This window comes from Euwallacea fornicatus, chromosome 10 (assembly GCF_040115645.1).
Source record: "Euwallacea fornicatus isolate EFF26 chromosome 10, ASM4011564v1, whole genome shotgun sequence".
NCBI classification, from domain to species: domain Eukaryota; kingdom Metazoa; phylum Arthropoda; class Insecta; order Coleoptera; family Curculionidae; genus Euwallacea; species Euwallacea fornicatus.
Window position 1 is genome coordinate 4,669,944 of NC_089550.1, and position 13,633 is coordinate 4,683,576.

General features: G+C 38.5%; 1 protein-coding gene across 1 annotated transcript; it reads right to left on the reverse strand.

The window, feature by feature from the left end:
* Positions 1-6,599: 6,599 nt before the first annotated feature.
* Achl (Achilles) lies at positions 6,600-13,330 on the reverse strand. The gene is made up of 2 exons (XM_066286299.1): positions 12,066-13,330; positions 6,600-9,922 (listed from the first exon to the last, which is right to left on the reverse strand). Exons 1-2 carry the CDS (start codon positions 13,105-13,107, stop codon positions 9,534-9,536), a joined length of 1,431 nt encoding a protein of 476 aa, XP_066142396.1. The 5' UTR covers positions 13,108-13,330; the 3' UTR covers positions 6,600-9,533.
* Positions 13,331-13,633: the final 303 nt, after the last annotated feature.

The window sequence follows — 13,633 nt, forward strand, 5'->3', positions numbered from 1 at the left end:
AAAGTGACAAACACAACGGGGCTTCAGCGGACACGGCAGCTTCAAGAGCTATACCTACAGAATGAGCAAAAATTGCGAGAAGTGCGAAGACGTCGATACCGCAGGACAGTGCATCTACTAATGAAAAAGAATAAGCGGACAATGTAACTCCAACATCGCTCGTCAACAGGATGTGATATTATAAAACAAAGTGAGATTGCTGTGACAATGCCATTTCTACACTTGAAAAGGAATGCATGGATCGTGTCGCTTGAGTACGACCACAATCTTGAGCTTTAAATAAAAGGTGCGATTTAAAAAAGCACCCTCATGGTGGCACGCAATGAGGGTGCAATAACATCGACAGTTGAGACAACGCAGGTGGGTGGAAGAAATGGACGACCAGCGCCACTGTCTAAACTCAAGGAAAAAGACCAAAGCAATTGAAAGCCGAATCCCTAAGCCTGTTGATATTACCGATTTATCTCCCAGGGACAGTTCCGGAAAATGAAATGCTGCAGGAAAAAGGGAACCTGTCCGGTCGCCAGAACACCAGGTGTTTTTAAAAGATTTTCAACGCGATAAAAAAAAGTTTAAGTATGCAGCGTGTTTACGACCGTTGCCTAGAGTTTTGAGGAGAATTTAATTATTATAAAGAAAAAAACGCAACGTAACAGCCCTTTAGCGATAGATGAAAAGCTGTTGTAGCTGCGAACCAGCATCTACTCAGCTTCTCTGCGTCTCTGGAGACTTAAGTATTAATCGGATATTTAATTGTTTATACCATCATATACCATTGAAACTTTTAACGTATTTACCATTCCAGATTACAGTGGAATTAAAAACGAATTTTTCTACTTAATGCATTAATTCTCCAGTAAACCTCAGTTGCTTCACTCACAGGTCCCAACCACTTCAACTATGACTATAGCAGAATGAGTGCATTATTACCTTCAGTTGCTGAATTGTTATCAACACCATTTGTGTTAAAACCAATATTTCCTATTAAAAAGCAGTGTTAATTAAAGCGATCCTTGGCAGTGTCGCATAAATATAAATAACAACGTCAAAATTTTATTAACTATTTCTTGTAATATATCTTTCCTCACTTGCAATTACGTGTGTAAAACAGGAAATTTTTCATGTCGTTGTTGCTAGTAATTGTTGCAGTTTAAATTATTACAATGTTTCCATTGAGCGTTATCATTAATTGCCTATGTAATGTTGGTACTCCACTGGCTATTTCTTCATCAATTAGCTCGCGAATTAATTCATTAATTTCTTCACGGAGTCCATTGGTTCGGCGCTGACTTGGAGCTTCGCGAGCTGGAACGAACTCCTCTATTATACAGGGTGTCTCACGAAAGTGTTCACCCTGAATGTCTTTTCTCCTGTTTGTTAAAAAAAACACTAAAACACGTCAACTTTGGTAGGGAAGGGGACATCATTTGGTGGAAATGTTGTTTTGGAAATGTCATCCCTCTATCCCTGAAAACCGCTCCTTTATAATTTTTAAATTGGAAGAAAAGTTTGTTTCAAAGATAATTTACATATTATTCTCTACTTCATCAATTTTTTCCGTACGTTATTTAGTAACATGTTCTTTTAAAAGACATTAGTTATATAATAAAACAATTTCTGATCAACATTCTATCTATTTAAATGCTGAAATTAGCAGAAACACCTGTTTTTACCGAAGTGACGTAAATCCTCATTTGCTCCTAGAGATCCATTCTCAACAACTTCAAAAATTGAACAGACATTTTGAGCGATAACATTGTTGGGCCGTTTTTCATTCCTGGCAACTTAAAAGGAGAAAACTGCATAGAACTTCTTCAAGACGCGATATATCCCAGGTTAATAGCAACTCTCGATCAAAATCTCTGCCTTATAGAACAAGAATTAGCTTTTCAACAGGATGGAACGCCTACACACTACATTGCCGTTGTCCGAAAATTTCTAGGTGAAAGTTTCCCTAGAAGATGGATGGGCAGAAGAGGTCCAGCGGAGTGACCTGCGACATTCCCTGACTTTAATCCCCTGGATTTTTTCTCATGAGGACATTTAAAAACCAAAATCTATAACACAGACAGAGAGAAACAACCGAAAAGATATTCAGGGTGGACACTTTTCCCCGGGGATACCCTGTATATTTTATTGTTAAAAATAACACACAGATAAACAGATGACACATATAATAAAATAATAAATATACTGTGTGATATAGAAGAGAGAACGCCCCGTAAAAGTGGTTTTATTAGAATAATTTTGGATATGCATAGTTTTTACGCTAAAACAAATTCTTCATTAAAAAATTGAATGAATTTTATTGTTAAAAACCAGAAAAAAATTATAATTTGTGGGTCCTTCGCGGTGTCTTATACATTTCTTTACACGTTTAGGCATGGACCTAATGAGATGATTGATGTCCTCTTAAGGGATCTCATTCTAGACTAACTGGACAGCATGACGTAGCGCCGTTAGAGTTTGTGAGGAATGAGGTAAATTATGCAATGTTCCACCTACAATATCCCATACATGTTCAATCGGTGAGAGGTCTGGAGGTCGAGGTAGCCAAGGTAACAAATTGATTGCATTTTGGTGAAAAAAATCCATAGTCACTCTAGCGACATGGGGTCGTGCATTGTCTTGCTGAAAAACTGGATTAATAAAAGGTTCTACATAAGGCGGAAGTCGAGGTTCCAGGACTTCTCGGATGTATCGTTGAGCTGACATAGTGCTTTTAATGAAAAGTAAAGTTGACCTGTTACCATATGCAATAGCATGTCAAACCATTACCCCCAACTGATAGACATGCCTCTGTATTGTAAACTGAGGATCCCGTCTTTCACCCCGTATCCTTGTTATTTTTGCCCGACCAACATGCATACCCAAACAAAATCTGGAGTTGTCACTAAACAAGATAATATCCTATTCCAGATCTCAATATATCGGTTCTCTGCACCACTACAGTCGATTTTGACGATGATTGAAGATGAGGGGTAACACAAGATGGTGACGGCATGAAATCAGTCCAAAAGTTCTTATCCGGCGATAAGTGGTTCGAATCTCAATAGGCCTTTCATACTCGGAGAACCACTGATCCGCCAGCGTTCTCGACGAAACGAATTTATTTCTTAGAGCCGTAAGTCAAAGGTGGCGATCTTGAAATTCTGTAATTCTTCGGGATAGTCCACTACCTCTTCTTCTGACTGTTTACACTTCTTGGAACCATGCATGACAACATCTCACTATAGTGTTTACACTACAGTTCAATCTAGTGGCGATTTCCCTAAATGACCGACCAGCTTCTCGTAGACTCATAAATTTTACCTCTCTTAAGCTCGCTCAGTTGATGAAAATTTCACTGCACTCTGCGTCTATGCATATTTGATTAATCTAAAAGCACTTTCTACGCACACTATACACTAATAAATTATATTTTTCACTCATATTGTTAACATTTTATTGTAATTTTTGCGATTAAAAAAGACAAAAATTTCTGATAACTCGTAAATACACTGATAAATATGGCTGAAAATTTAATCGTTTTTTGTTTTCCTATATTCAAACATGCATACCAAAAATTATTGAAATAAAACCATTTTTACTGGCTGTTCTCTTTTCTATGTCACACAGTATAATTGAGTAAATAAACGTTTTCCGCATGATCTCAATACATGGTATTTTTTGTGCGTCGGAAGCCCTGAAGCCGCGGAAAACTCAGGAAGATTTAAGCACACTCCAATCCGTGAACGAGTTTGCAAATTTCTTCGTGAATTAATTCACGGCAAATTGTGAATGTCAGAGGTTTTAGATATGTGAGTTAATTCGACCGGTTCCTTCCGCACAAGTTTCCTGCCGAGATAATACCACTCGTGCATTAATTCCTGAGACGGCTTCGCGAAGGAAATTCTGTGTAACACCGACTTTAATATATAAATAACCTCGTCCAAAAACTCTTGATACTACGAGTAATATCTATTGATAGCACTGAGAACTCGACCTTCACAATCCTTAATGCGATATACGAACTATATTATAGTGTTTCGGGATTAAAACGATAAGCTAGTAAGTCTAAAGAGCAGATATGAAACGATTGACCTAGTTTCCAGACCGGCGGAAATTTTTGTATCTTTATGATATGTGATCTTTCTCAGGAGCAATATGAGATTTAAATTCACCCGCGTTTGTCATAATTCATGTTCAAAATGATCAAAACTAGTTCTCTTAAAGTTCAAATCCGCATTAATATGGGTGTGCGTCGGTAACCCAAATAGCGGGTAAAAATTGTGTTAACATTACAGAATATGTGCTTGTCACGTGAACGTTGTTTTTTTTAATTGTTTAAGGTATTGTTGCTTCAATAAGCGTTAATCCAAGTTTGTCCGCTTCGACGTCAGTTGTATTCCTAATTTTGGCTTCACATTGAAATCAAAGTGATTTTTTACACTTCTAATTTTTTTTCTTCGAGGGCAGCCGCCAATTTCCAGTTATTGGTACAATCATGCGCGAAATTACTGGTTACATTGATCATATTTTCCTGCCTCGCAATATTTTTTATAGGCACGAAATTGACTAACTTTCCCAATTAATTGTCTCTACGATAATAATTACACTATAGAAAACTGTCCAGTTTAAATAAGTTCCGTGAAATCTGCAATAATAAAGTCAACTTTCATTTGCGATTAGGCAATAACAATACGAATGGACTCAGCTACTCGCGAGCCATCGGGCGTCGTTCAAGTTCATCGTGCCTTGACATTGCCGCAAAACAGACGCGGTCCCTCGGTCGATCGAAAGAGAAATTTCCACGATTTTTCTAAATAATTTTCAACCACATTATCGTACCATTATTTTCCACGAGCTTTGTGAGCAAACAATTAAACGAATTACAAGAAAAACGCGACATGACGACTTGTTTTTCGATTTTTTGCTTCGTAATAAATGGAGAAATTGCGATAGAACAAATTTGTTTTCGCTGATAAAATATTAGGTGTTAATGGTAGTTAGTAAATTAATGCAACGTTGGGAAAATGATAAAGTCATCAGTAGTTGTGCATGCGAATGTAATTTCCTGCAATTTGTTTGTAGTTTACATTTGCACTTATTAGCAGGAACCTAATTGTTGTGATGAAGAAAGCTTCGGAATTTAGAAAAATGACTAGACAAACTCAACAACAACTAACTGACCTGAGTACTGACCTGAAGTAACAATTAACTGAAATAAACTGCCCTGAAAAAGTTAGGAATATCAGGATATCTTGGATGTTACTTAGAGTTAGCAACGACATTTTTTAATTTATTTAAGAAAACCATAAAAATAACAAGGAATTTTTGCAAAATTGAAAAATAACATAAAAACTACATTTCAAAAAGTCAATATCTCCTATAGCCTAACGCGTGCTACTGCTTCACATCATCGTCTTGGCATTTCAATGAGATGGTTTCTTATCTCTCCCTCTCTTGCCTTCTGGTAGGTTTCACATAATTGTGACGGAAGTTCACGGTGATGTGGCATTCTTTGGGGCGTGGTCGATGTTCTTCAACGATTCTTTGAGAAACGTGGAGCAGCTGAAGAACATCTTGTTGTTTTAATCGAGCCTCCAGAATACCCATAGCCCTGCTTAAGTCTCCTTGACTTAACTTTCTCCAAACCATTACAAGAATGCTCGAATACCTCTATATAACCAAGTAAAGTGACAAGAACCACCAAAATTGTGTGGCATCCGATGTCAATGTTTTGATTAAGTTGAAAGAAAAAATGTGAGATATTTATAAACTTATTTTTTTATTCACATTATTTGTTATCGCCTTGGAGTGATACGAAAAAAATGATATTTGTCAAATTTGACCATATCGCTAACTTTTGTGGAACAGTTTATATGAGAAATAGAGCTTAGGCCCGGAGACCCCTAGCAGTCCTAGTTCTATCGGGAACTTTCGCTCCATTGCAAGGTTAACTACAACATAAGGCTACATATTAATTAAAAAATTTTAATATTGATTAATCTGAGAGTTTTTTTTAACTAGCGCACCTTTAAAAGTAAAAATTTTCAACCGGCACTGATCTAAATCTAATTTTATCCGTCGAAACTCTCATAAATTCAGTCCGGGTTGGCTCAAATTGAGAGATATTGATGTAAAATAGAGAATTAGATGTAACTATAGCTTTGTTGCAACAGGGGGAAAACCAGTTCCGGATATTCAGAAATATGCGCAAGAAGGTCTGGCTGGTACACCGCGCTCGCCCGGAATGGGGTTTCCCTTGTTGGAACACACCCCCACATAATCTGAATTTATGTAATTTTTCGATTATCTAATTTCTTAATCTATTCAGTGCTTTTTCAAAAAGAAATTGAGCTTTAAACACGAAGGAGTTGGCTAGTCTAAATCGAGCTTTATCTGCGAATACTTCCCGTAAGGGGAGTCGTCTAGAAATCGTGAAAATCCCTTTGATCTCTTCGTTGATTTGATCCCAAACTCACGTGAACCCTCCAAATTGCTTTTATTAGAAGTACTGAGATCTTTTTTATTGCCGTAACAAATCTGTGTTTGTGGGTGCACGTGGATGAAAGATCGAGTAAAGGAAGAGCGTTGAAAAACTAAAGTCAGCGTAATGTATCTTAAAAATTATATTTATTAACTAAAATAAAATAAATAAAAGGTAATAAATACGAACTCTATATACAAAGCGGAAGAAAACACTTTAAAAACTAATTAAAAATACAACGATAATCACGCAAATTGTTAAAACGAAATTGCTTTATAATACCCATGCCTTTTTTAGTCTCAATTTACTCTCAACATTTTAACAAATAAAAAACATTAAAAAATCACTCAGAAATCCAACAATAATCGAATTAAACGGATTTCGGCTGTTTTTACAACAAAGCAGCCCAAAACCGAGCGAAAACACCAAGAGTATAGACTGGACAGCGCACAAAAACGAAAGGTGATAGTAAAGCTTGTTGAGCAAGGAGTACTTTATGCCTAATTTAATACAGAGTGGAAAGCTTTCTCCAGGGATATCGAAGCTAAACGAATGCAATAGAAAGTACCACACCAGTCTAATCGCAAATAGAATGTACCATTCTTGAACGTTCGAGCTCCGTTATAAACTTGCTATGATTTGCATGGGTGAGCATTGTAGGATCACGATGATGACGGCAGGTGAATTATAATTCCCCCGTCATCGGCTCTTTCAGAAGATTCGAATATCTATTTTTTGAGTTAAAACCCGGTTTTAATTGGGTTTTAATTGCTGAACTTGAAGTGAAAGCATCTTAATTCGGAAATATGTAGGACGCAAAGAGACAATATCCTCTGCCGAGGAACGATGAAAATATAATAATTGTTATGTGTTTGTCTTCTTAACGTTTACACTGAAATTAGCTTCGATCGTGTCCATTTCTGTGAGCTCGTTCATCTAATTTATTGCGGCAAAAGACGAACCAGTTGATGGTACCGTTAAATCGCAAGTGAATGAATGCCAGGCGATAATGGAAATGCAGAATTTGGGTCAATAGAGCTTGGATTGGTATAAAATTTTCGACGTTCCTACCAGACCAAAATGGCATATTCAGGGTTTATTTAACTCAGAAAAATACCGTTCGAAACTCACACAACCATATCTAATTGACCATATTATTTCCCGTTGGTACATGCACCCGAGCCTTGTTAATTAATTAAGAAAATTAGTAAGTGAAAGCAAAATATTAAAATGAATAATTGAGCACAACATAGAAAACTTGCTAGATGAACGACATTCGTGCGAAGAACAATGCAGTGAAGATTGGCTGGTTCTCTGCACTCAATAGGACCCGGTTACTTTCTCCCAAGATACCGAACCTACCAAGCGGGTTTGTCATGGTACCCACTTTATGGGTCACCTCTTTGATCCGATCGATTCATTGAACCGCTTCTCAAGGTCCGGTGGACGACCAAACCCGTTCAAAATAAGATCAGTATGAGTCAGAAATGTCGCGTTTGTTAACAAGATTATGACATAAATTAGTGTAGTTGTGGCGTATGGCAGTGGCGGACACAAATATGGAGAAAGGCATCGTGATGACGCAAAATCGAATTAAACACAGGACGAACACTATAAGAATTCTGTGAGATTAGAACAATACGCGATTCAATTTAACAAGAAACAAAGGGAGAGAACAAAATGAGAGTCATATCTAAAGGGGTTAAGAAAATCAAAATGAAGTAAGTCACCGATTTCAAAACTGTCAAAAAATCAATCTCGTACTGAAGGAGTTAAAAAATCCCAAGGAACATGTCGTTGCTTAATGTTCAAAGTTTTGAAGATTCGTAGACACACCCTAACGTAACGAACTACGCCACTGACGTTCATGAATACAAAATCCTCGTAATTATTAATCTAATATTAAAAAGCCAAGGTCGTGTGCAATAGAGTTAAAAAGAAACAAGTGGTCGTTTACCATACAAAAACAGCAATGAAAAATTGTCGTTTACCACTCAAAATTCTCTAAAAACCCAAATACCTCCAGGTTTCGAAATGAAAATATAGAAGATAGTTTGGAAATTTGCGGAATTTTCAAAGGCTATGTGTGATACGCCACTGCATATCACACATACAAAGCAATGTAAAGGGCCCATGTATAAGTATCGGAAAAGCTATGGCGTAGCTACATAACGTAATTTGCACGTAATGACCAAGATCAAAAGATAAATGATGACAAAGAGTAACTTTCGAAAATCACCGGATCCTAAAACATTGAGAGACGTCACATGAATGTAAAAAAATTCATGTGGCGCCATAGATACGTCATTGAGGTTCACGACCAATTATTCCTGCTGCCCAGGCTATCGGAAAACCAATCATAAGCACTTGGACTAACAATACTCAGTTCAAAAAGGTTCAGCCTTGATCGTATTGTAAATTTTATCGATTGCACCTCAAAGACCATAAATTGTCTTCACCTTGGATTAAAAACGGAACATCTGATTGCGTAAAGCCGGTATCAACTATTGGATTAACTATTTTGTCTTGTGTATTTATGGGCACAATTAAAGCGAAATGTCACGAGAGACCAAACGTGGTTTTGTTGCTATTTCTGCTTCAAAATAGAAAATATTCCAGATGACTAATGATCATATGATATTTTCTAAGGGTCAATATATCGAACTCCTGGTACCTTTATCAAGAAGATAATGTCCACGGGAATGGAGTAATTGACCAATGTTCATTTCTCATAATGTTACCAAGACATTCATATGTTGGACCTAATAAGTTACTATTCTCGCCTCAGAATTTTTCACAGAACCCTCTAGTAGAATTTCAATCCAGAGTCAGTCTGGATAAGTTAATCCCCACGAGAGCTTTCCAAACTATGATCATTCTCTACTTGATTTATGTGTATTTTCACTCAGTTCAACATACTAACTTCTAAATAACTTAAATCTAATAAATCTCACTCTGCCATCATTCACCCCAAAAAGCGCTGTTCCAGGTTCATCATTAAATCTCAATATTAATCATAATTTGGCCGCATTATTAGACAAAACAGGACACCTAAAATCGATCATTGCACCACCGTTGGGAGACTTGGCCTTTGCCTGTAAAATCCCCGACTTCCATCGGGTCCTTTAGGCATTCTGAGCACATTTTCGCCATTCTGGAAAGCGGAACTGTTGCTTCTGGATCTGTTGCTACCGCTTACCTCCGAGCTGTGACTGGTGGAGGACATTCTTCGGTTGTAGAAGCTGTCGTTGCTGGAGATGCTGCAGGCGCTCATTCGGCGCGGGAAGAATAAGCTGGAGTCGCTAGAGTCTCTGGAGCTGTAGCTGAGCCTTCGAGGCATGTAGAGGAAGTTGGCTTCGGTGGAGGAGGCGGAGAGGCGGCGCTGCAACCATGCCGCGGGCTCGATGTAGCGGGACGGGAATTGGGCAGAAGAACCACGACGGATTTTGCCTGGAAAAGTGGGAAGAATTCTGGATGAGAGCGGTTTTCTACATAAAATAACGTGGGGTATTGGACTACCATGAAATTTGTATTTAGCGAGGGTGAAACAGTTGTTCAGTGATAAGGGAAAGGAATGCAGCGATTTATGGGCGCTAATTGCGCAGTCGCAAGTGTGTGGGCACTGGCACATTCAAAGTCTCTGATTTACCTTCAAAGTGTTGATAATTTGGAAACTCGTATATGTGACAAAATGGGACAAAAAATGGGGAGAACTGCGAGAACCAGGAAATGCCACAAGCAACACGCAAACACGTACTATTAGCCTTTACTGCAAATTAATCTATCGATCTACGAAGAGATATCGTCTGGTCTTGATTGATTGAACTCTCATTCACTTCGAATCACATACGTCTCAACTTCCTCTTCCTGTTATGAGTTTCCAAACGTATCAATCAAACGAACCAAAAACGAAAAACTGAAAACAGATGACAACAAAAAGTCATGGGTATTTTAATGGGCTCGTTACTTTCACTCTTCAATACCTACAAATAATAACAGGCGTGAAATGTGGTCACGGTTAAGTGACTTCAAACAACCTAATCTACTTTAGTAAGTATGTCTATTCAAACTTAAGATAAATGGAAAAACATCCATTAGGGAACGAAACCTGTGGGTTAAGTGAGCCCTGAAGTGTTATTAGATCAAACATGCTGCAGATAAATTACCGTCAGGCATTAATGGCTTCGGAAAATTGTGAAAAAGTGTTTAGGTGAGAGTTATGTTTATTAAGTATATATGGAGTGACGTCAATTCCGGAGGAAGGAAGGGGGAGGGGTTAATAAAATAGCATTACTAGGTAAAAAATATGTCTGGTTTTTGGCCAAAATGTTAATCTTGATGATGATCTTCATTAGGTCATCAGCCATCCAAACCAATGCCAATTCACCGAAAAATAACAAGTGATAACCGACCCATCATTAAAAATGAGTCATGATCAAAATCCCTTGAACTGACTCAAAGATTATTTTTAAATATTTCCTTATCTCCAAATTAAGGCAATCGTGTTACTTTGCCGTAAACATAATTTTTATCGAGAACGTTCCAAAAATATCCAGAAGTGGATTTTCTAGACTTGTTCCAGAAATATTGAGTATTGTTGGTTTTGTCGTTCCACTTGACCGAATGTTCGTCAACAAATATATGCGAAAACCTCGAAAAAAGGGCGACAGAGAGTCAACAAAACTCATCATTCACGCCTTGGACTTAAATAAATCGTTCCTTTAATTACCGCCCACGCTGCCTGTTTACCAGATAATGGAGACTCACAAATCATTTGCGTGGCTGTGAAGTCATGCAAATCGTAAGGTGAAAGGAACCAAGTGGTGAACTTGGTGCATTCTTGCTTGGTGCATCTGCTGATGAGGCGAGAGTTGTGGCACGTAATGGCAGTACTCTCAATTAAACCAGCACGGTGAGGAAAAAATGGGTTAATTTAATAGTCTGATGCCTGCAGGTGTTGAAAAAATCAATTACCACTCGATGAAATTGACAAAAAATGCAGTTTTGTCACCAGTTCAGCGACACTTGTTGATAACCTGAATGTTAAAATTTGCTTGAAATTGGTAAGACCTCAAGAGGCCCAATTATAAATCTGGTTTTTTTGGGTGTGGAGGCAATTAAGAGAGGTATCAGAGCAACACATATGCAAAATGCGATTACAAGCATGAGCGGTTGGATGCTGAAAAGGTGTTGAAAAAAACCACCTGGCGACATAAATAATATTATCATAATCCGAGGTAAATCATATTGAGGATCACTAAAAACGGTTTGTATAAATAACTGAGATGAGGGATAATCCTGTCAATTCTGCAATGCAAAAGTGCGTTTCATCAAGTTAACGACAGAAAAATTCGGACCATTTTGAACGCAATTCGGGACCTAAAATCTCTGAACTGTTCTTGTACTATAAAGAAAATAAATTGATCTTTTGCAGTTGTATAACGCTTATAGTAGAAGAGTTAATGCTAAGTTTTATGACAGAAAACAACCATGAACCACCTGGCAGCAAAATCATCCAACTACCATTAAGTCATCGTTGGATATAAACCCCTCAAATCAATCACTAAAAACTACCAAAATCGCATCTTCTTACCTCTCGGATCAAACTTCCTCACATCTTCCGCCTCAGACCCGCTCTGGCATGACGAACTAATATAGTCCGATTCCGAAATGAAAGCACTCTTGCAATGTAAATGATTGTTATTGCCATTGCTACTGGAATTTTTCTTGTTGCTGGGTTTCTTCTTCCTTTCAGGATGAGGAACATTGTTCAACTCATAAACCTTCATGGGCTCTCCTAGGGAGTGCTGCAACTCTATGGCGTTCCTAGCAGACTCTGAGGCTACAAATTCCACTAAGGCGCAAACTAGTCCCGCCAGTGAAGGATTTTTGTTGATGAACTGCCTGACATCAGCTGGAATTGGGTTGCCAGGCCTCAGAATTCTAATTAGAGCGATTTCTCCGCATTTTTTAAATAGTTCTGCAACGTTTTCAATGGTAGGTTTGTCTATTGGCATATGGACTGCTACTACTGTTCTAGAAGGGGTGGTCTCGTCGTACTTGGGGAGAGGTTCCAGTCGCCTTAATTTAGTTCCAGCGTCGTTAATTTCAAGCTTGTTGGAGCGTTTCAAGGCGTAAGCCACCACTCTCCAGTCTTTAGTCAAATGCTTCACTCTCTTAAAGCTGGAGATGAGTTTTAGAGACACATACCCTTCTTTGTTCCTCTTGACGTGTTTGAGCAGGAAAGCATCCTTGGTGATGTTGGCATCGGAAAAGTAAAACTCAACTTGTTGGCAAATTTTATCCGCCAACTCATCACCAGGAATGGAAAATGGAGGCTCGGTAATCTCAGGAGTTACCTCGCATCCTGAATCCTTTCCACCTCCCGCAGAGCCAGTGTCTGAGGCACTGTCAGAGAGGTCGGCCATGTGAGCCCCTTCGTCCTCATTTTCAAGCACTTGAGTATCAACCAAGCTGCCTTTTCTATCATAGGAAAGACTCACATCACTGTCAATTGAAGAAATTGAGTCTCTGGGGTCAAGGATTTTAGCTGGAGGGACCAAGTCGCCTCCCTGGTCTGAATCGTGATTGTTCTCCATAGTGTTCTCTATAGTTTCCTGGATTGGTGCGGGCATTTTTTCAATAATAAATTAATCTAAATCTAATATCACACAATAAGTATCACGTAGTATATTCTTCTAAAGCAAATCTCGTTCAGTCTTGTCGGGCTAAGGCACTAACTTAGTAGTATATTGAAACACTGGTGTCCTGGTACACTGTGGTCGGAAAACTGGGTCACACGTGTTGGTCGGGTTTGCTACTGCCACAACGCGTCGTTGTTAGACCTAGCTAAAGCTTACTGGTAGCGGCTGGGTCTCGATACCGTTTTTATAGATGAACCAGGTCGTTGCCCACACCACGGCACCGGTATCAAACGAAGCGGTTTCGTATTGTAGTCTGCGTCCTCCAGGTGAAAATTTGCGGAAAATAGAATTTTGAACTTGTTTGTTGTTTATCGATTGTGCTGTGCAGGTCGGTTTTTAGGTCAGGGTTTGAGGATGTTGGCGCATAGGACAACGTCGGGTGGACAGCAGGAATATTAATCTTAAGTTTCCCTGACGATACGTAGGTTTGATGAAAAATTGTTTTTTATCGCATTAA